This window comes from Rhineura floridana, chromosome 4 (assembly GCF_030035675.1).
Source record: "Rhineura floridana isolate rRhiFlo1 chromosome 4, rRhiFlo1.hap2, whole genome shotgun sequence".
Lineage (NCBI taxonomy): Eukaryota > Metazoa > Chordata > Lepidosauria > Squamata > Rhineuridae > Rhineura > Rhineura floridana.
Window position 1 is genome coordinate 99,653,068 of NC_084483.1, and position 23,571 is coordinate 99,676,638.

Here is a 23,571-nt window from a genome sequence, read left to right on the forward strand (position 1 = left end):
ACTTTCAAATCCTGAGCCATTCTTTTTAAGCACTTGCACAAGTGTAGTTAGAAGTTCATTGCACTCAGATAAGAAGGATTTCGTATGTTCAGTATCTTTCTTTAGCAAAAAAAAAGCCATCCTTCTATTGGCATATTGAACTCCTGAGTTATCTTGTGCTGAATGGGAGTCTACTCCTTGTTTACTTCTCCCGCACTACAAGCCAACTCAGTAACTTGTCTTAACATTTAGCTTAGTTCATTTAGCTGTTTATGCTTATCAGGTGATTATACTTTCTCCTGGGTCGCCATGGTTTCAGCATGAGCCAGCTCTACTGCCAAGTTTGCAGTGGATAAATCCTCTTTGTAATCATCCTGCATTTCACTTTTAAAATCCACAGACCAATCTAGGACCGCTTCTGGTGCATCAGAGGACTCCCCTTCCACACCCTTCTCTTCATCTCTGTTTACAAGGAACTGTGTGATTTTTGTCTGCTCACTTCGATCTCTCTGTGTGTTCAGGGGAATGCTCTCAAAGGTGGGCAAAATCCCCAAAACTTTACGTGCATTTCTGGTAAGCACCATTCTTTGCACATTAAAATATAGAATATAAAAAGCTCAGTGAAACAGGATATTACTGAGGGAGTGGCTTTCTTGTTCTAAACACAAATTAACACAGTTGCTCTCGGTCTTTGTGTGTGTATTTTTAAATCCTAGAGCTTATAACGAAGCATGACATAATAGTCTGTGTTTATCTTTACCTCTTGGCTTGCGTGTTGTATAAAAAATTATCTCTTCTTATCGGCACCAACCTCTTTGTTTTTCAAGCCTCCTTCACTCCTTCAACAGATTTTGTTTCAACTCCCGTCCACGCAAGGAGTTGAATAATGAGGAGTAATAAATAAAAGAAGTAATAAAAGTCAGAAGTTACAGAGCTCCACACACATTCCTGTTATTGCCGCGCCATCTTGACTCCCTTGATTCTTAAAAGAAAACTCACTCAAATTGCTGAAGAAATGTGGAGAACTAAATTTAAGATTGGAAAAATAAGAAATGGAGGGAACCAAAACTGACAGAATCTTCCATCCCTAAGCATGGTAGATTTTTCTCATTCTTATGGGGCATGTATTCTCTAGGTCTTAATATCTATGCTTATATTGACATTTTGGTGTCAAAACATGAGCCATTATTATATGCCTTGGAAATTCTGACTTGTATTTTTAAATTATATATAAAAGAACACCATAGTAAAACATCACCAGCAAGCCACATATAGGCTCACACAATGACTATGTAGGTTTGTTTAGGACCAAGGCGAAAGTTAGACTTCCTACTTGTTGTTGTTGTTATATGCCTTCAAGTCAATTACGACTTATGGCGACCCTATGAATCAGTGACCTCCAATAGCATCTGTCATGAACCACCCTGTTCAGATCTTGTAAATTCAGGTCTGTGGCTTCCTTTATGGAATCAATCCATCTTGTTTGGCCTTCCTCTTTTTCTACTCCCTTCTGTTTTCCCCAGCATTATTGTCTTTTCTAGTGAATCATGTCTTCTCATCATGTGTCCGAAGTATGGTAACCTCAGTTTCATCATTTTAGTTTCTAGTGATAGTTCTGGTTTTATTTGTTCTAACACCCAATTATTTGTCTTTTTCGCAGTCCATGGTATGCGCAAAGCTCTCGTCCAGCACCACATTTCAAATGAGTTGATTTTTCTTTTATCCTCTTATTTTTTCACTGTCCAACTTTCACATCCATAGATAGATATTGGGAATACCATGGTCTGAATGATCCTGACTTTAGTATTCAGTGATACATCTTTGCATTTGAGGACCTTTTCTAGTTCTCTCATAGCTGCCCTCCCCAGTCCTAGCCTTCTTCTGATTTCTTGACTATTGCCTCCATTTTGATTAATGACTGTGCCGAGGTATTGATAATCCTTGACAAGCTCAATGTCCTCATTGTCAACTGTAAAGTTACATAAATCTTCTGTTGTCATTACTTTAGTCTTCTTGATCTTCAGCTGTAGTCCTGCTTTTGTGCTTTCCTCTTTAACTTTCATCAGCATTCATTTCAGATCATTACTGGTTCCTGCTAGTAGTATGGAATTGTCTGTATATCTTATATTCTTGATATTTCTCTCTCCAATTTTCACACCTCTTTCATCTTTTTCCAGTCCCGCCTTCTGTATGGTATGCTAGCATGGCCTAACTTCAGGGATGAGACAGTTGCCCCCTGCTTCAGGACTGCTGTAGTCCAGCTCTATAAGAATATAAGAGCCTGCTGCTTCAGGCCAATGGCCCATCTAGTTCAGTGGCCAACCAGATGTCTATGAGAAGCCCAAAAGCAGAATCTGAACACAAAAGCACTCTCTCCCAACTTGTGATTCCCAGCTATTGATATTCAGAGGTATGTCTCTTACAGTAGAAGGAGAACATAACCATTCCGGTTAGCAGCTGTTGCAGAGTAGCAAAAAAGCACCCAAGTGAGCTTTGTGTGTTTGAATCCTTGCTAAATATTACACCTTCCCTGGAATTAGTCAGACTGAGACTTTAGTTTCATAATAAGAAATAACTACTTTATTCTCGAAGTACATACTTGATAGGAAAGAGTTCTACATCTAGCTAACTAGCTAAGTGGGAGACGCAAACACTAAGCCTAGTGTTTGCCCTCATGCTGTGAGGAGAGAGACAAAGAAAAGATGTCTTCTCTCTCTCTCTCAAGAGAACAAAGAAAAAGCCGGAAGATGCGGTCAGCATCCTAAGAATACCATTCTACACAGGAAGGGTCAGCAGGAGATCAAAGGATAGGTATAGTCTAGCAATCAGGAGGTCTTCTCTCTATCTATCCTTTTAACCCCATGCAGCCCCAAACCACCAGTTTGGGTTGAACCACATATTCCAACAGTAGCCACTGCTAGCCTTATCCTACATAAATCTCAGAGCTTGGAAACATTACTTTTTTGAACTGCAACTCCCATCAGCCCCAGCCAGCATGGCCACTGGATTGGGTTGATGGGAGTTGTAGTTCAAAAAAGTAACTTTTCCAAGCTCTGATAAATCTTATCCAGCATGCACTGTTAGTGGGTGGTTCTCTAGAATGGATGAAGGGCTTGTGGGCTGCTCTGGATGGGGTTACACTCCCTCTGAAGAAGTAGGTTTGTAGCTTGGGGGTATGTCTGGATCCAGTACTGTTGTTTGAGGCCCACGTAGTCTCAGTAGTGAGGAGTGCCTTCTATCAGCTTCGACTGGTGGCTCAGCTGTGCCCATATCTTGACAGGGATAGCCTAACATCTGTTTTCTACATTCCAGTAGTCTCTAGACTAGAAATCTGTTATACATGGCACTGCCTTTGAATACAGTTTTGAAACTCCAAATAGTGCAGAATTTGGCGGCCCGATTGTTGAATGGGGTAAGTTGCTCTGCATATATAACACCAATTCTGGCATGGCTACACTGGCTATGGATTACTTTCTGGAGGCAATTCAAAGTGATGGTTTTAACCTATAAAGCCTTATGCGGCTTAGTATCTCAATATCTCAAGGACCATCTCTCCCCGAATGAACCAACTGGACCCTGCATTTGTCATCAGAGGCCTTTTTTTGTGTGCCCCTTCCACAGGAGTCTCAGTGGGTGGGAACAGGAGATGGGCCTTTTCAGTGGTGGCTCCCTAGGCTATAGAATGCTCTCACCAGGGAGGCACATCTGGAGCCTTCTTTATTCATCTTGATCCAGCTTCCTTTTCACTCAGGCCTTTGGCCCTTGGTGTGTGTTTTTTTCCATTTGGGTTTTAAATTTTTATATTGTATGTCTATAAATTTGTTTTATATTGCATGTTTTTGAATCTGTTTTATATTTTATGTTTAATTTGTTGTAAGTCACCTAGAGACCATCAGATTCACTAACAAATGAAAGAAAGAATTTTGTCTAATCCTCTTTTAAAGCCATCCAAGTTGGAGGCCATTACTACTTCTTGCGGAAGCGAATTCCACAGTTCAGCTATGCACTATGTGAAGAAATACTTTCCTTTTCTGTCCTGAATCCCAACATTCATCTTCATTGGATGTCCACACATTCTAGTGTTACATACACATTTGGAGACACTAATCTACTTAATTTGTTTCCATACTCTAATCTAGCCATAGTACTGAAATCAGCCTTGTGGAACCTAGGGCTTCTTGACTACTGTGTGCATTAATATTCTGTGTGATTTGCAGAATCCAAAACAATGCATGATTTCATATCCTGAGAATGTGTCATTTAACAACGAATGCAAAACTTTGGGAATTTAGCATCAGATATTGCTTGTTTTCATCGGGGGGGGGCAAAATGTTTTCCCCCATTTGGACAAGGCCTCCATTTTCTAAACAAAGCCTTCTTACCTCTAATAGTTTGTTTCTAATAGCCAGAAAAGACTGAGGCACTATTAGTGGGTGGTTCCCTGGACTGGATGAAGGTGATGTGGCCTGCTTTTGATGGGGTTACACTCCCTCTGAAGGAGCAGGTGAATAGCTTGGGGGTACTTCTGGATCCATTACTGGTCTCAGTGGCAAGAAGTGCCTTCCATCATCATCAGCTGGTAGCCCGGTTATGACCCTATCTGAACAGGGATAGCCTGACTTCTGTTGTTTACACTATGGTAGCCTCTAGGCTAGATGTGTTATATTTGGGGCTGCCGTCGAAGACAGTTTGGAAGCTGCATCTGATGCAGAATTCAACAGACAGATTGCTCACTGGGGCAAGACAGTCTGAGCACATTACACCAATTTTGGAACAACTGCATTGGCTACGATTTACTTTGTGCACTCAGTTCAAAGTGCTGGTTTTTGACCTATAAAACCTTAAATGGCTCAGGACCCCAATATCTCAAGGACTGGCTCTCCCCATATAAACCAACCTGCAGCCTGCATTCACCATCTGAGGCCCTTCTTTATGTGCCCCCTCCAGAGAAGGTGTGGAGGTTGGCAACACAAGAACAGGCCTACTCAGTGATGTTCCTCCTCTTATGGAACATTATCCCCAGAGTAGCATGTCTGGCAGCATCATTATCTATCTTTAGATACCAGATGAAAATTTCCTCTTCTCCCAGGCATTTGGCTATTAATTTTTGGAGTGTTTTTAGCAGGCTTTTGGTTCATCTTTATGAAGAAGAGTAACTAATAAATTTAATAAATAAAATATATGATTTGACTCTGTTCCTTAACTATGCAGGCATCCTCTTGGCCCTGGGGCGTACCTTCTTGATATACAGTGTACATTCTAGCTGAGTTTCTAATATTGTGGTGTGATGGACAGGGTTAGGTTCTGCCCTTTTCCATTATTAGCCAATCCTGTAATTGGAAAATATATAGAATAGGAATAAGAGATGTTCTGTGGTGTTAACCTTTAAAGCCCTATACAGTTTCGGTCCAGTTTATCTAAAGGAGCGCCTCCTGCATCACCAAATATGCCGCCTGATGAGATCGGCCTCACAAGACCTTCTCTCGGTCCCACCAGTGAAAACAACCAGGCTGGTGCGGACCAGAGAGAGGGCATTCTCGATTGTGGCTCCCACCCTCTGGAACTCTCTCCCATATGACCTTCGCCATGCCCCCTCCCTGGTAGGTTTTCGCCAAGGATTAAAAACGTGGCTGTTTCAGCGGGCATACAGGATTCCTAGGTAATTTTAGTTTTTTAACGTACAGAAGTGGGTGGGCTGATTATCTGAAGACTGATGTTATAATTGTATTTATATGTTGTATTTATTTTAATCTATGTACGCTGCCTAGAGTGGCCGTTCATTCGGCCAGATAGGCGGCCTAAAAATAAAATTTTATTAGTAGTAGTAGTAGTAGTAAAGGATAGAGTTAGGCAGGATACACTGAGAAAGAGAAAGTCTAGGGAAAGGTCAACAATTGTAACAATGTGTCATTCAGCCCTATGAGCTGGCTATGCCTGTATGTTTGTGAAATTATTTTGGTTTAAGATAAAGTTTTGTTCGATTCTACTGCCTGGATCTCTTCAATGCTGAGAGAAAACAAGGTATATTATTGCTTGAACCCGTATGGTACCGGTCACACAACCTACAGGAAACACTGGGACCCACTTCACTTATTTCTTTTACTGTTTCTTTTGGACAGTCACCTCATTCAGGGGCATGCTCCCTCCAACACGGCACATAGTACATAGCCTTATCCCTTGCACTCTGTTTTTATTTCTTTTGGTGTTGTATACATTCTGTGACACTAAAATGGATAGGGAAGGAGAGAAAGCAGACAAAATGCGACACAGCACTTGACAAAGGGAAGTTAAATCTCCACTGCTCCTTCCTACACTCACCCATAGAACATTGGCCCTGCTAGCTGGAGCTGATGGCATTCGGAGTCCAACAACATCCGAAGGGCCACAGCTTAGCCACACCCATTTTAGGGCCAAACTACATGTTACATTAGCGATGTATCTCCCCCTTTAAGTGCAATTGGGGGTTTTCTCCCACAGAAACTTTCACAGAAATAGCCTGGTCCAGACTGGGACCCCAGTGTAGGTGGTAGGGAGGCTTTAACACTCTGCTGTGGTCCCAATCCAGTTCAAAGTCCTGGACCTGCAATCTGCACAGGCTAAAAGCTGCTACTGAAGCAAATAGGAATTATTTTTCCAATGCAAATTATAGACGTAGGAGCCTTATCTGGACTGCAACCACATGGGAGGAAACGGTTAATGACACACACACACACCCCTCCGGCACTAGGTTCCCAGTCTAGATATGCCTCCCTTTGACAATCTGTGTAAAATACTGGACTAAAGGGCCCTCAGTTAATCAATACTAACATGGAGTGCCCCCCCTTTTTGTGCTACATATGATTTTTTTTCTCACACCCATAATGTACTCAGCACAAAGCTGGTTGTGCTTGACTGCACTTTTATGTTTCTAGTATCTAGTCTCTGAACAAAGCATAGCTCTACACAAACATAACTATTCTGATTTCATACGTAATGGTATTATCAATGTATAGATGAAGTTAACCTCACTCCATTGGGATCAAGATTGTTTATAAGACCAGTCTTCTCTTGTTGTAGACCAGTTCACCTGTTGTAGCTTATCTGCACTCACTAAAAATGCCATGTCAAATATACACATGAAAATTCCATTAATTTGTCTTTGATGAAAATTCCATTTATTTGTCTATAATAAAATAAATAAAGCTGAAACTGAATCCTGATTTTCTCTTTCACAAGGCAGTGAAAAATACTGAAATATTTTTCTTACTTATGGTCTGAAAGGCCATCTTTTGAGACTCTGAAATTGTTTTTTGAGGAAATGTTAAAAGACTGAAAAGTCTGATTTTGTGAGCTCAGGTGTCTTCATTTCATATGATTCACTCACTTTATTCCCTATCAATACTTCAGTTCCAGACACATTACTGAATAATTTGAAGTATTTAGATACTCTATCACTGTTCGAACTCAATGCCATTGTTCTGATCAAAAGGCTAAAATAACTTGGGGGAGGAGGTAATTGGTTCCCAAAATGGTTATTCCTAAAGACAGAGATCTACCCATTCTTTCATGTTGAGATACGGAGGCCTGGTCTACACTTACAGAATGAAGTGCCACTTCAGATAAAATTTGGGGATGTTGCTTTTAAATACTCTCCCATATAAAAAACAGTTTCTTGAAAATAATAATTAAAAAACACATTGTGATGGGATACAGACCAGCCATTCCCTCTTGTACTTATTTTCTTCTGGCAGGAGCCTGTATTTTTACATGGAACAGGCATAGGGAACCTGTAACCTTTTAGATGTTGGATTCTCCTGTCAACCCCAGACAACATAGCCTGTTGTCAGCTCTAGTCAAGGACCACAGATTTCCCATCTTTAATACAGAAGTTCACATTTTGAATTCTCCCCTTATCTGCATTCTGCAGCAGTGCCAACGATTCTGGTACCTCAGCAGTCTTCACCTCATTCCCACATTACTCTCTTACATGTGTGAGCTAGGCCCGTATCTGAGGCCTTGAACCACATGTGATTCTTGTTACTGCCTTGTGTGACAGAATTAGATGTGATGGAAGACAGATGCTGCTACCAAAAACAATACAAATCCAGATCTGTGCTTTTTCCTCACATGCTTTCATTGACTCCTGGCTGAATCAGTAACTGGTTAAAGGACAGGAAACAGAGAGCAGGAACAAGTGGACGGTTCTCACAATGGGCTATTGGGATCAGGTTTTTTATAAACTTAAGAAATGACTAGAATTGGGAGTGAGCAGTGAGATGGCCACATTTACTGATGGCTACTAGAATATGGAATCATCTGATAAAGCTGAATGTTGGAAGATTCAGGACAGACAAAAGGAAGTATTTCACACAATGCACAGTTAAACTATGGAATTAGCTAGCACAAGATGTAGTAATGGCTGCCAACTTCATTGCTTCAAAAGACGATTAGACAGGTTTATGGAGGATAAGGCTCTCCGTGGCCGCTAGTCATGATTGCTGTGTACTACTTTATGAGAAGTAGAATGCCTCTGAATACTAGATGTCGGGGAACACAAGTGATGGAGTGGTGTTGCTCTGAGATCCTGCTTGCGGGCATCCCGTAGGCTTCTGGTTGGCCACTTTGAAAACAGAATGTTGGACTAGATGGGCCCTTGGTCTCATACAGGGTAGTTCTTGTGTTCTTAAGGTTGAGGCACCACTAAGGAAGGGGAATGAGACAGAAACCAGACTAGCTGATGATGCTCCCCAGTTTGCCTCTAGCAAATTATAAGACACAGATGTGTGTGTATGTATATATGACAGTTCAGCTACCAACTCTCAGTTTTCCTGACTCAGTCTTGATTGCCTAATCTCATGCTGAGAAATTTCCACCTGTTTGTGGCTTATGAGCTGAAATAAAACTAGGAATTTTTTTTTTGTCAAACTAGACATTCTAGTTACACACAGAAAGCATGCGTAAACCTCTTGCCATGCTTGTATAATGAAGAGCCACTGCAGGAGATAGAAGAGCAACAGCAGTGTTGTATGTCTGTATGTGTATAGAAGTTTTGTTTACCATCAAGCGGTATATAAATTTAGTTTGTTGTTGTTATGTGCCTTCAAGTCAATTACGATTTATGGCGACCCCATGAATCAGTGACCTCCAATAGCCTTTGTCATGAACCACCCTGTTCAGATCTTGTAAGTTCAGGTCTGTCACTTCCTTTATGGAATAAATTTAGTTAAATACGTAAAATTAGTAGGAACACAGAAGCTGCTCACCTTTACCCTCTAGCTAACGTTACAGTCAAATACATACAATCCATGCACACATATCTATAAATCAGCATCCAGAGAAAAGAGGGAGACCAGTCCTTCAAGACAAGAACATAGTGCCAAGCTATAAAAATGTATATGTCCATTTTAGGCCAGGCTGATCTTCCTGTGCTGTGGTTCTTATTTGAACAGCATTTAGTGGCTCTTGTTCCTGTGGTCAAAGGATGGGGTCACTGTCCTCTTCCTTTGCTTCTGCTGAGTCCCCGGGCAACTGGCCGTTGGAGCTGCATAGTCTTTCCAGCAGGGAGGGGGCAAGAGTTTCTCCTTCCTTAGATGGGGCTGGATTGGTCTTCCCTTTGTGGATGGCAGAGATCAGAGGGTGGTGTCTTTTAGCTCTGCAGCCCCAGGGCAAAGTACAAGGTATCCCAGAGTATAATTTATTGACCCAGATCCGTGTGAGAATGTCCATAAAGTACTGCAGTACACTGCCTGTATAATCCTTCCCAGTTGTGTGCATGCGCACACACACGTCTTGTACATGTCTACTCAACAGTAAGCCCCATTGTGTTCAATGGGGCTTATTGCTCGGTAAGTTGATATAGGATTACAGCCTAAGTGTTGCCATCATGTGCTTTATGCAATTGGGCATAAATTAATAGGCAAACATGCAAATCAATGTCCTTGATTTTTAGCATAGAAATTACTCTGCACAGTAACATACAAGTTTATTAGAGGTGTTTACAGTCCTGCTGCTTGATGGTAGCACGACATACAGCACATACTATCCAGACAAGAATGAGTCAGTTGGTATGGAAAGACAGCCTATCCCATTTACCCAGGCAGCACAGAGACTCAGATGAAATGCAGATGAGAACTAATGCTGGAGCTCAGAAGCATACACTGAATTCTGCAGCCATAATAATGAATTTTGCCAGATGTTATAATCAGGGGTTCTCAGATGGTGGTCCATGAACCATTGGTGGTTCCCAAGCTTCATTCAGATAGTCCATGGCCTGTCTGTAAAAATACAATTACAACTCATACAGCATCTCACAGAGCACGTTACATTTACTACAATAAGCAGAAATATCATTAAGTGATCCACCAAGACCTTCCACAAACTTCACATGATTCCTGGAAAGAAAATTTGGGAACCACAGTTATTTATGTCTGCCCCCCACCTCTTTAGTTCCAAGCAATACTGACAATTTTGGAAATTTGCACTAGGTTAATTTTATATTTTCAAGCACAATGTTCCACTCTGGGAGACAAGGCATCATTCCACCTGTCAAGCTTCTGAGTTTGTGATTCAAGATTTGAACAGCGTGGTTTATGACAGATGCTATTGGAGGTCACTGATTCATAGGGTCGTCATAAGTCATAATCGACTTGAAGGCATATAACAACCAACTTGCTAGATGAGACCAGACGCAATTGTAAGGGTAGAACTCACTGTTCTGCCGGTTCCAGTGCACTCCACTTCTCTCTTCTGAAAACAGGGGCACATGACACTAGTCAAACCCTGCTCCTTTTTACTATAAAATGTGGTAGGAGCAGCTTGACTGTTTATTATTATTATTATTATTATTATTCAGCTTCAAACAGATTTCACAGCTCATCAGCAGATCAGCCCGTTCCCCCTCGAGGTGCGGCTAATGGAAACGCTCTGCTCTGGTGACTAATGTGTTCACAGCCTGAGCAGGAAAAGTTGGGGAAATGCAGCACCTGAAAAATACACCCCATGTTAGCCAGGACCATCTTATGTAGATGTCCAGGCCTCCTGAAAAAAGTCTCCCTAATGCTCAAAGTATAGGGTGATTTGTACAGGGTGATTACAAAGAGTAGTTGTCCTCTGAGCAAAATCCTGTGTGTCATACGTAACAACTCCTTGCAATCTGTCCCAGGAATGGAGAGCCTTAGACCTCAGGACACTTCCCAGGCTACACCCCTCACTGGTCTTGTTTCGCACCCTTCTCCTCAATTGCTTTCATCTGTCTGGCTGATGTGTTCTTGAATTGTGAAAATCCCACTTCCTTGCCTGGCTGGAGGAGGAAGACAAATGCTTTTAGAAACCTCTGCTTTTTCCATGGCTGGAATGTAGCCTTTTATAAAAAGGTCAGAGTTGCCTAGGTGGGTCCACTCACTTTTGCCTCTACCCCCACCGTGACCCCAGCCGAAGATTGCCCATGAGCACATGCAGCCCTCAGTCTGTAAATGGTTTTCCACCCCTGATCTATACAAATACAAGTTTATGTAAGAATGTATTTGGTTTTCTTCTAGGCAGACTAGGAGATCCAACTAATGCCACAACATGCGGCCATAAAGATGGAGACAACCTGTGCATATCTGTCCACAGCTGGTGGGCTTGTAAGTATTTTCATGCATGAAGATTTCCATAACACTAAAGCCCTATTCATGCATTATGTGTAGGGCATAAGTGTGTAGAACAAGGAGGGAGGCCATGCCTCCAGCACCCCCCTCAGGGTCATATTCGTCCCCTGCCCCAATTATGACATGTTGCTCGTGGGTGTATGAGCAGAAAGCCCAATGCATCAGCTCCTGCTCACAGGTTGTGGCTCTGTGCAATCAGGGCATGCAAATAATCAGATATCTTGATTTTGTGAAACTGCTACCCGTGAGCTGGAGCTTGCACATTGGGCTCTCTGCTGAAACAACAGCGCACAACACATGGTGACTTGAAGGGGGGAAGGCATGACCTTGAGAGTGGGCTTAGAGCACAGTCCTCCTTGCTGTACATCGGGGGCATCTATCCTCCAATTCTGGGGCCTGGTTTTATCTCCCAAGCCAATATTCCTCCCTCTCCGAAGATCCCACCAATTTGGGCAGCAAAAGGGGGAAATGGTTCAAGCAGACCCGGTATGGTGTGCGTTGAGGTAGGGAGAGAGGAGCAGCCTGGTGGGAATGCACACTGCTCCCTCCCTGGTCATCAGACTGAATTTCTGCATCAACCCCTAGGTCCCTCTACAAGTTTACCCCGTGGCAGACCAAGCTCCTGAATTCTTTTGTAACCCTACTTTATTTTTCAGATTGACCTGAATGTGGGGAATAGAGGGGGAAAGAAGAAATTGGAATAGAGAAAGAGTGTAGAATGCAACACAGAATGGGTCAGCCTGGAGTGGGGTGGGAGGTTGGGGGATGTTGAAGGGTCCCCAAATAAATGTCCCCAAAGTTGTTGAACACAACTGGCAAACAATCTATGCTTTATCATGATTGGCATCATGGGAACTGCTTCCAACCTCCATAGAAAGAGTGGCAGAACTTATATCCAATGGAAGCACAGCCTGAATCCCATGTAACCAAAGAAGTGCACCATTATTTGTCTAGAAAGCAAAATGTTGGACATTCCACTAGCGACCCTGACTAAATACCAAGAATCTTTAATATTTTACAGACTTAGGGAACAATCCAAATCCGTGGTCGGTTGCGGTGGGCTTTAATGAAGCAGCAGAATCCCACTGCTCACCAGGAGGAGAAAATCCTGCATGTTTGCTGCACCAGCTCCAGGCTGGCACAGCGGAGAGGTCTGGTTTGGGCCCTTTGCTAGTTAATGGACCAGCTTAGGATCCAGCCGATACTTGGCTGACCCATCTCTGCTTGCTCTTCATGTTCTCCTTGCCCCTGACAAAGCCAGCGACCACCAGCAGGAACACTTGTGGCAGCAGCTTCCGTTGGCCTCTGGTTTAATTCCCCCCCCTCCCGCTGGCAGAGTGGGGTAGAGGGACACCACTGCCTCAGCCAAATCCCATCCAGTGTAGTAGATCAGGGGCTTGGGTTATTCTGTAAAAGTAAATTGCAGAAGTCAGGGCCCAATTCAGATTGCAACCCTGGCACAGGAGCAGAGGTGCTTTAAGCCGTTGCTGCTGCTATGGCACTGATCTAGATTCCGAGTCCTGCTATTTACTTTTGGGGGGAAGCCCCCATTCATATAAATAGCAAGCTGAGGGGCCCCAGTTCATTTTTAAAAGCCGTTCACCCCGTTTCTAATTGCATGAATTATGTCCTCCTAGTTTGGCCCTTATGTTCTGCCTAAACCTGCATAAGATCAGGGTGCATGAACACATCACTTTCATATACCAAAACATCCAATAATTTGACTGCTTTTCCATATGCCCAGACATTCCTCTAAAACAGGTTTGCTACTGTCCATTACTGCAGGTATGAATTACTACCTAGCAGTTGTACCCTTTCTGGGGGCACTGGAAAGTGGCGTCTTTGGAGAGCTGGCATACGAGGTAGAAATGCTGCCACCAGATGATAGAAGAGCTGACTTCTGCCGCAGTGTTGCTGAATGCAATGCCCAGGCACCACAACTCATGGCTACCTGGAGGGCGTTTTTCAAGGTACTGTTGTTGTCTGTCTTACTAGATGAATAGTGGGTCTTTTGCCTTCATTTTTCACTAACCTCGGCATAAGGTTATTGTTTCCACACTTCAACATTGACTCTGCTCACCTGCTTTATTTATTAGAAAACTTAGGACTTTTTCAAATGGCTAAAGAAAATCATTTCATTTTTAGAAGTACACTTCTGCTACTTTAGATTAATGCCACCAGCATAATGCCTCACCCTCATTCAGCAAATGCTGGGTGGCTTCTAAGTTATTTCCATTTTTAAAAAAATAACAGTAACAACTCAGTTCATTGCTGAGACAATCTGAATAGGAAGAAGCTCACCTATATCGATAGCAAAACTAACCCAGGAAATTCAAAGGAAGATCCCTTATACCGAGTTAGAAATGTCATCCCTCCAGCTCAGTATTTTTGACAATGACTTCCACCTGCATTATGATGAGTCATACCTACTTTTTTGTTATGTGCCTTCAAGTCGATTATGACTTATGGCAACCCTATTAATTTTTTTTGGATGTATTCAACAGGGTTTTCATGGTAAGAGGTATTCAGAGGAGGTTTACCATTGCCTTCCTCTAAGTCTACAGCACCCGGTATTCCCAGGCGGTCTCCCATCCAAGTACTAACCCTGCTTAGCTTCCGAGATCAATCAAGATAAGGCGTGTTCAGGGTAGTATGGCCATAGGCCATACCTACTTTAGCCATTGTTAAATCATTGAAAGGAATCCTTGGTTCCAAAAATAAAACCACAAGTTAGGAACATAGGGAGCTGCCTTACACTGAGTCAGACCAGTATTCCATCTAGCTCAGTACTGTCTACACTGACTGGCAGCAGCTCTCCAGGGTTTCAGGCAGGGTTCTCTCCTAGTCCTATCTGGAGATGCCAGGGATTGAACCTGGGACCTTCTGCATGCAAAGCAGATGATCTACTACTGAACTATGAGCTCTTCACTTTTTTGATCATTCTAACTGTGTGTGTGTACATGCACATGTGTTTCCTCTCCTAGTACCTTTTATCGACGACATCAAGCTCTGAAATACCTGCAGCCCATTCCTTCTCACAAGATGAAGCATTGAACTACATGTGGAAAGCTCGTGTTCTTAGCGACACTTATGCATTTCCAAAGTTTAGAAACCGGTAAGCTAAAGTTACCAAATGCTTTTAACAGCTTCCCGGTGGTGTACACTAAAGATTCAGTTACAGATGTGAGAAGCTGCTTTTTTCAACCGGCCATAGATAGATATAGATTTCCAACCCATGCTTTAAGATCTGCAGGGGAGATTCTGATCATGGTTCTGTCGAGAATGGTCCATGGGGCAGTGGCAAGTCCTATGCCCACTCTGTGGCAGCGCCCTTCATGTAGCGCTCCCTTCCTGGGGAAATTGGGCTCTCCCTCTCCCTGATAGTCTATTAAAGGCATTTCTGTTTATTCAGGCCTTTGGCACATAGTTGGAGAAGTGTACCTACCTAGGTCTGGCTGTTCGCTGCTGTGTTTATATTTTATATATTATGTTTTGTTTTTAATTTGTGTTTTATCGTGTTCTTTTTTTTTTTAATTTTGAGTCCTTGTGGGAAGAAAAGTGCTCGGTACTATAAAAATACACACACAGAAATAGGAACTAATTTGGTTTGGTCCTATTTCTTAGCAGAGTTGTAAAAATACAAGCAGCGGAATGAGAATGTAAACCAGCCCACCTTTCTCTATATAAATAACAACAGACACAATCCTTTAGTAAAAGAAAAAGAATGTTTACTTACAACCTCATATGTTTAGAAGAACGTAGGCTTTAGCTTGGAAGAAAGAAAATATAGCTCTCAGTTCATCTTGGTGTTGGTAATGGATGCTCTTAGAGAGAGCATCATGCCATGCGGCCTATCTCAAAGGTAGGAAGATCAGCAGAAGAAAGGAGATTACTCAAAAATCCCCCAGGACAAAGGAGAAGGAAGTCAGGTAACTAAACCCCACCCATTAGGAAGTTACATCATGGTAAACAGGTACATGGGATATTCCCCAAATATCCCTTAAAGTGACCATGCAATATTTGTTTACTCTAACAAAAAGTAGGGTTAAAAATTACATAAATAGATAAATAAATAAATAAATCCTTCAAGCAGTACAATGCGTTGTCAGGTAGTAGTGCAACTCCCAATGAGATGCAATTCATTGTTCAAGCTCTCTCTGAGAAACTGTCCTCGCTTACATTAAGTCAGCAGCTATTTACCCTGTTAGGTGCAGAATGAATATTTTAGTGAGGTGGGCTAGGATTTGTCCTTTTTATAGCACTACTCATGAGCACTTTAGGAAGTTTTGAAATCAGTGGTTAAAACCAATGACGTTTTGAAGGGTTCAGTCTGCTACCTTGATTCAAACTCACATCCAATTTTATCCAAACATAGACAAAAACCTGCTCCTTATTCCCAGGAAGCACCATGTAAAATTTGGCTACAGTATCTTAAGAGGCGTCCAAATCCCTAGTGAGCAGACAAACAACTTTCCAAGATATATACTATATTAATAATAATATTGACAGAGATTGAACTGATTCCTTCACTTTCCTCCTCCCCCTTCACATTTCAGACTGCCGTACCTCAGTGGTCCTGAAAGCAAATTTGGGAAGGACTGGGCCACTACTGTTGACTTCATTGGAGCCACACATTTTCCAACTGATCAGAACACTACCAACTATTTTCAGACCGGCTTGCCACCACGCATCCTTTTGGAAGCAGACAGAGCCCCTTCCATTGCAGATTTCACATCTAGGCAAAATCGAGTGCTGTTTCTATTTGGTGCTCTTCGCAAGGCAAACAGTGAAACAGGTAGGTGTTTTGGACAAGCACATAGCCCATTGTCAGGGTAGAGACACAATGTTATGCCAGGTCCAATGTGTCTTTACCTCCCTTTTCTCAAAACGGGGAGAACACAACATGTGTTACTCCACCTCTTTTAAAATCTCATAGGATGAGCTCCAGTGCATTTTTTAAAAAAAATTCAGCTTCAGGAAGGTTTTGCAACTGATAGGTAGATTGACCCCTTTGTTACCAAATGCTACCAAAATTCTTCCAAGCTACACAGCAAGTGGATTGGACTGTGAAAGACTAATCCAAATTTTGTTTGCATTTTGACAAATTTGTACATCATCTCAGAGAGGAGGTCAGGTCTCCTGCTCCCCTGGTGCATTCACTATAGCTGCCCAATTTCCCTGCTTTTTAACGTTCGATAGAAATATCTGTTGGCTATAGGTACGTTCTTAAACCGCTATGGTTTTTTTTGCCTATTAGTGAATTTCTTTGCTTTTTAATTTGGGAGGTAAGAAATGGAATCCTGTGCAAGTTTGCTGAGAATGGAGTGATCGTTTTCATGCTTATTGAGTTCAGTGGGATTTACTCCCATACAATCATGCTAAGGATAGGTAAAACTGACCATAGGGGGGGAGGAAGAGAAGAGGGAGCAAGGGCTGGAGTGGGCAGGGGAGGAGAAAGAGGGAACAGAGGAGGGGAGGTAGAAGGGAGGAGGAAGGGAGAGGAGAGGGGAAGGAGGGAAAAGGCAGGTCTGATCATTTGCATGCTTATTGAGTTCAATGGGATTTACTCCCATGCAATCATGGTTAGGATAGATAAAACTGACCATGTGGGAGCAGGAGGGGGGGGAAAGGAGGGGGGAGGAGGAGGAGGAGAGGGAAGGAGGGGGTTGGAAGGGGATGGGGAGGGAAAAAGAGGGGCAAGAGGGAGGAGAAGGGGAGGGCAGGTTTGAACATTTGCAGGCTTTTTGAGTTCAGTGTGATTTATTCCTGTGCAATCATGCTTAGGATAGGTGCAGCTGACCTGGGGGAGGGGCAGGAAGGGGAAGAGGAGGGCAGAAAGGGGAGGAGGAGGGAGGAAGGAGGAGGGGAGGGGAGGAGATTGGATAGGTGGGCACTGGGTAGAGGGGACGCCCCATTCATTTCAAAAGTGAAAACATTGGAAACATTATCATTGTTTTTCAGGTTTCCCCCCACCTTTTAATACTACAGCAGGTACATGTAGTCTCCCACCCAAATTTAAACTAGATCTGTCCAATGACACATCCACACGAGATCTATATTTTACTTTAGACAGTATGGCTTTCCCCCGAAGAATCCTGGGAAATCTAGTTTGTGAAGGGTGCTGAGAGTTGCTAGGAAATGCCCTGTTTCCCCCACAGAGCTTCAGTCAGAGTGCCTGACTGTTATACCACTCTGGCCACTGGCGCTCTCTCAGGGGAATAGGAGTCTCCTATCAACTCTCAGCATCCTTCTCAAACTACACTTGCCAGAATTCTTTGGGGGAAGCTATGACCATCTAAAGTGAAATAAATGCCTGGTGTGGGTGTGGCCCCCTGATTAGGCAAGCCCAGCAGCTGTGAGTCTGGCTTTTAGGACACTGACAGTTGGTTCTTACTGAGCATGCCTAGGCTTATCATTGACTCCAATGCTAAATATCTAAATTAATTAAAAATCGGCCAAGCTGTTTTTTAACTTTTAGACTGCAGAAGATGAAGGTCAGAGTATGGGGCAAGGTCAATAATAGGATTATAGATACTCTGTGAAGATGGCTGAATTTTAATTAATTTCAACAAATTATGAGAACACTGACAGAAAAAAAGTGCAACAGGGGTCTGTTTTTTCTCTCTCTGCTTACACTTTGAACTCTCAGCTCTCTCTGTTTTGTGTATCACCACGGAAATTTAGAGGGTTGTTAAGCAAGCATTTCTGAGTTCAGGACTATAAGTTTTGTAAACCTTTGTACTTTCATACAAGTACATGTTTATCGGGCTTCAGCCAGTAAATCAGAATCATATAGGTCAGGGTCAAAGTCATGACTGGTTGTAGCTCATAATGGAGCTCTCAGCTTTCTTATATATTATATATCAGTATTACATGTTAGACTTAGACATCAATATACTGGTAACCTATCTTAAAGTATAATGTGCTGTTAATTCAGGCTTGGACATCAAGTTACATTGTAATATTGGCAAAGTTATATTGCAAGGAATCAACATCAGACAGGTTACATTTCTCTGTTAGTACATTTCAATACATTTCTATCTCTTATCTGGAAAGAAATTGAATAATCTCACCCTTGTGTGAGGCAAGCCTCGGGTCCTTGGCAGTAGCATAGCAGTACATTGGATCAGTCTAAAAGACTAATGAGAAACTGCTCTTTCTTTCCCCTGTTTATATGTTCTCAAGCCTGTGGCCCTGAGCTCACAGCTTTCTCTTCATGGCACCACTTCATTGCACCTGCTAAACTCAAACCAGAAACAAGTGTTGTCCACCCGTATAAGGAGCTTTGTCCTCTGGCTTCTACATGATATTATTACATTGTTTTATTCTTGCTATGGAATCCGCTTTGAGGACACCTGGTGATGAAAAGCAGCATACAAATATACTAAATAAATAAATAATAATACATGTCCACTGGCAGCTGTGACCTGGCCTATCTCCTTATCAGCTTTTGTTGATATAACAGGGTGTACTCAACCCAGAACAAAGGAGAAGGAGGGGGAAGCAGAAAAACATTCTCCAGTTTGAACTTTTGAGTCTTGACTGAATAATATGATGGTAATATTCATACCTGGATATAAATGAGGATTAATATGTACATTATAAGGACTCTTGGATGGGAAATTTGCATACATTAGAATTGGAGCTGGCCCATAACAGTCCTCTCTTTCAGTTGAAAACTTGCATGGCTTTTCTGCTATGTTGCTCTGCATTTAGTAATTCGTGTCTAGCTTTAGGATTGCTGTGTTTTGGTTTTTGCTTCCTGATTTTCAGTGTTTCAGATGAACAGGCAGTATGAACAAATAAATAATCTAACATTTATTTATTTTTTATTTAACAAAATGTATATATCTCTAGGTTAAAAAAAAACCCTTCTAAGTGGTTTACAAAAAGCAAACAAATCCACACTGGCAATTTGTAAACATTTCCTCACTCTCACATACCTGCATATGATCAACTTCTTTATGGATAATATATGTTTACTAAAAAGAAACGCTGGTGTATTCCTAAAAAATAAAGGACAAATTCTACGACACAAAAGAAAGGAAACTTGAAAGGATTGAAATTATATTTGTTTGCCGCCCTGGGCTCCTGCTGGGAGGAAGGGCGGGATACAAATTAAACAAATAAATAAATATTTAGAGGAAAACATAAATTTAATCAGACTCACAGAGGTTGTGATTCCTTTCCTTGAAAAGACCCCCTTTTGCTGCTACTCTCCACACAGCTGCTCAAATAGCAATACAATAAGTGTTGTATATCACCATCTTGTGGTATTATTTAGAAGTAAGAAACTAACCTTTTCTTTTTATATATATTTATTATATTTTTACATTTATACGCCAACTTTTCTCCATTAAAAATTCAAGGTGGCATATAGTGTTCTCCCCCTCCACATTTTCTCCTCACAACAACCCTGTGAGGCAGGTTAGGTTGAGAGTCAGTGAGTGGTCCAAGGTCATCCAGTGAGCTTCCTACCCAAGTAGGATTGTGAACTGATCTTCATGGTCCTGTTACTGAAAATACTCCTTTTGCTTGTGCTATGCCCTCGCCTAGGGAAGAACTCTGTGTGGAAGAACTCTGAAAACTCATCAGCTGCTTCCTAACCATCCTTTTTTCTTTTCTTTTTGGCTCCTTCTACTTCCAGCACTTAGACTGGAACTAAACTGCACATCTTCCCATGACTTTTGAGTTCCAGACTTCTAACATTTCCAGTCTACTCAGTTTTTCCAAATACCATATGTGTACCGTGAGGCTATACTGCAGAGTTAAAGAAATTAACAATCATTTATCTTCCCAGGGAAATCTAGGAATTGTAGTTAATAAACTAAGGACCTTGACTGGACAATTCTCAGAATCCTTATCAAACTACAATTCCCAGGATTCTTTGAAGAAACCATTGCTTAAATAGATATAAAATCAATATATGTCTGTAGGGTAGATTTGCCATGTGATAACAGGGAAAGGGTTATGTGGGCATAGTATGGCTAGAGTGAGAGATCCATAGAGATACTTATGGTCTGAACTCTCCCTTGCATGCAGTATACCATCCTACTTTCCTGACCCCCAAACAATTATGAAATTAAGGAGTGTAACACCTTGCTGGGTGCTATTAGATTTAGTTGTGCTTCTGGATGACCAGCCAGAGTCTGTGGACACAGATAAAATTTCATTGACTGTGGTTGGTGAGCCTGTTGCATGGCCTCATGGAAAAATCTGATTTTGCCACTGTTCTCCATGCCATGATAACAGCCAGTTTAGGTTTCTGCAACATGTTATGCCTCTGAAGAGTTTGGAAATTTCAGATAGTTGAGAATGTGGTGGCAAGATTCCTAAGCAGAGTTTGCCAAGGTGACCATATTTTGCTAGCATGTTAAGACATTTACCAGTTTGTTTCTAGGTACAATTCAAAATTCTGCAAAGCCCTAAACAATTTGTGCCCAAATGTAAGAAAATGTGGACCTTGAGATACATGATGCTGTCTGCTTTGTCATATGAGAGTGATCTGTGCCCCTGGTTTGGGATGATCACCAGTGGAAGGACAAGTCACTACCAAACACAGAGTCTGCTTTGTGACAGTACCCTGACTGTGAAACACCCTCCCCAAGGCAGGGCAGAGAAGTTCAGGATCAATGACTAACTGCAATGGCAGGGCAGCCCTATCCTGAGTGCTATGAAACAACTTGGGCATTTTGTAGACCTGTTTCTGAAGACAGCCCAGTCTGATTGGCAAAGAGTATAACGCAACAGGAGAGGAAAAGAAAGCACAAGCTGAAGCAAGAGGTAATAATCAGTGCTGGTTGCTAAGGCTGTGAACAGTCCTCCCTGTCTGCCCCATGGGCCTGATCTGTGGGCCCTGGGCAGAGCCAATCCGCCCTGTCCTGAAGAGGGGACCAACTGCCCTGAATCCATCCACAAAGCTATTCAGGGGCTGGGCTAAAGATTTTTAAAATTAAAAATATGATGAGGGGGAAGAGGGCGATGCTACGTCTCCTTCTCTGCCCCCACACTGACTGAGAGCAGGTGGGTGCAACCGGCCCACACCGGATGTAATCGCTTTGCTCACCAGCTGGTATGCAGGACGATTCCATCTTGTGCTTTGCTGGTCGCTGCTGCTTAGTGAGCACCTTCTCTGCATGTAGGGAAGGTACCTGTGAACGAGCAGCGAGCAGCACCACAGAGGACAAATTCTGCTGCTTATCAGCTGATAAACAAGATGATTCTGTTCTGTGGGGTGCTGCTCCTTTGTCACCATCACCCCTGCATGCATGGAGGCCACTTGCGAAGGGGATTTTGCATGGAGGGGCTTGGGGAGACCTGGTGGGATAGGGGAAAGGTCGGGTGGTAAAGCCACTCCTGCAAAGAGTTGCCTCCTTTCCCCACCTTCTCACTTCTTCCTGAACACGCTGTAGAGATCTGAGGCTATCTCAACCCGACTCAGCCAAGGCCCAAATGTCTCTAAAGAGGCCTGATATTTCTTGGGTCTCGAATGAGGCTGTCAGCACACTAGTTGCCTACCGCAAAGCGTTTCCATTGGCCACACCTGGAGGGGCAACGGGTTGATCTGCCGATCAGTTGCAAAATCTGTCTGAAGCTGATTTGTTTTTTAGAAAAACACACTTGAACTGATCCCACTAGGCTTTACAGTAAAAGGGGTAGGGTTTGACTAGCGTCGTGTGCCCCCTACTTTTCATTCTTTGCTAGCAAAGGAATTTTTCTCTTTAGCAGCTAACAATGTTGATTTATTTTGCATTTTTTTCTAGCCTTTGGTTTTGAAATATGTATGACAAATTGAGAATTCATTGAGCTGAAAACAGATTATAAATCTGCATAAATTAATAGAACATTTCTTTTGCAGGAAACCTTTTGTTGCTCATTTGGAGAAAGGCCATGTCTACTGAAGAAGGAAGAAAAAATGGCCGCAGACTTATTGAAATTATGTTTTAGAGTATCCGATCTCTGGAAATCCACACTTATATACACACACAAATAATTAATTTAATGGTCTGCTCAGTGGTGAATTAATGTTTGGCTGGTGTTTACTACTTGCATTTGTTTCAAAATTGCTTGGAAGACTCATGTTATCAATTCTTCGTATTTAGGTATATCTGCATGGGATTAAGGCTGCAATTTAGGCTGTGTACATGTCATACTTTAAAGGGCATGAATTCCCCCAAAGAATCCTGGGAACTGAAGTTTGGGCTTAATTCTGAGTAGATCTGCATAAAATACCAATATTAAAATACCATAAATAAATAAATAAAAATCAAGCTGAAACTGAATCCTGATTTGTCTGTGCCAAGGCATTGAAAAATATCCCCCCCCCGCTTGCCTTAATGGTTTGAAAGGAGATTTTTTGGGGGGTGGGATAAGTTATTCTGCTTACCTAGGAGTAAGTCTCTGAGCTCAGTGAGGTTTACCTGTGATGAGGCACGCATGGGATTGCGCCATCAGGAATTTAAGTCTAGCTACAGCAGATTTTGCTTTCTCTTATTGCCTACATAAATTTCAGGGGAGAGGTCACCTTTCGTGAGCTTGATTGGATCCATGTTAATTCATTCACATTGTTGTTACTATTATCATTTATAAGAATGTCTGTTCCACCCCGTTAACGTATACACATTAGGATGGCTTGAAACAATGAAGACCACAGTAACATCACAAAACCAAAATATGAAACTAAACATAATGCAGTGGAGGAGGGGAGCAGGTGACGTCGTAAGAGGGTTGAGGAACCTTTATCAGCCTGAGGGCTGCATTCTGTTCTGGGCAGCCTTCCAAGGGCAACATGCCAGTGATGGGCAGGGCCAGAAGGAAAAGTGGACAGAGCAATTAATGTCAATTTTCCCTTGGTACGCTAGGCTAGTTTCTACACATGCTCACACTCCCCTTTCGAGCCTCCTTCCAGACAAGCAGGAGGCATTATCAGAGTTCAGGGATGCATTCGAGCCAGGCAAAAATGCTT

The 23,571-nt window shown here is 42.3% G+C and overlaps 1 protein-coding gene across 1 annotated transcript; it reads left to right on the forward strand.

Annotated features, from left to right (window-relative positions):
- Nucleotides 1-299: 299 nt before the first annotated feature.
- Nucleotides 300-22,631, forward strand: LOC133384165 (protein LEG1 homolog). The gene is given in 7 exon segments (XM_061626087.1): nucleotides 300-320; nucleotides 390-552; nucleotides 11,496-11,582; nucleotides 13,392-13,576; nucleotides 14,591-14,721; nucleotides 16,163-16,401; nucleotides 22,465-22,631. Coding segments are annotated over 7 exon segments (993 nt in total).
- The last annotated feature ends 940 nt before the right edge of the window (nucleotides 22,632-23,571 follow it).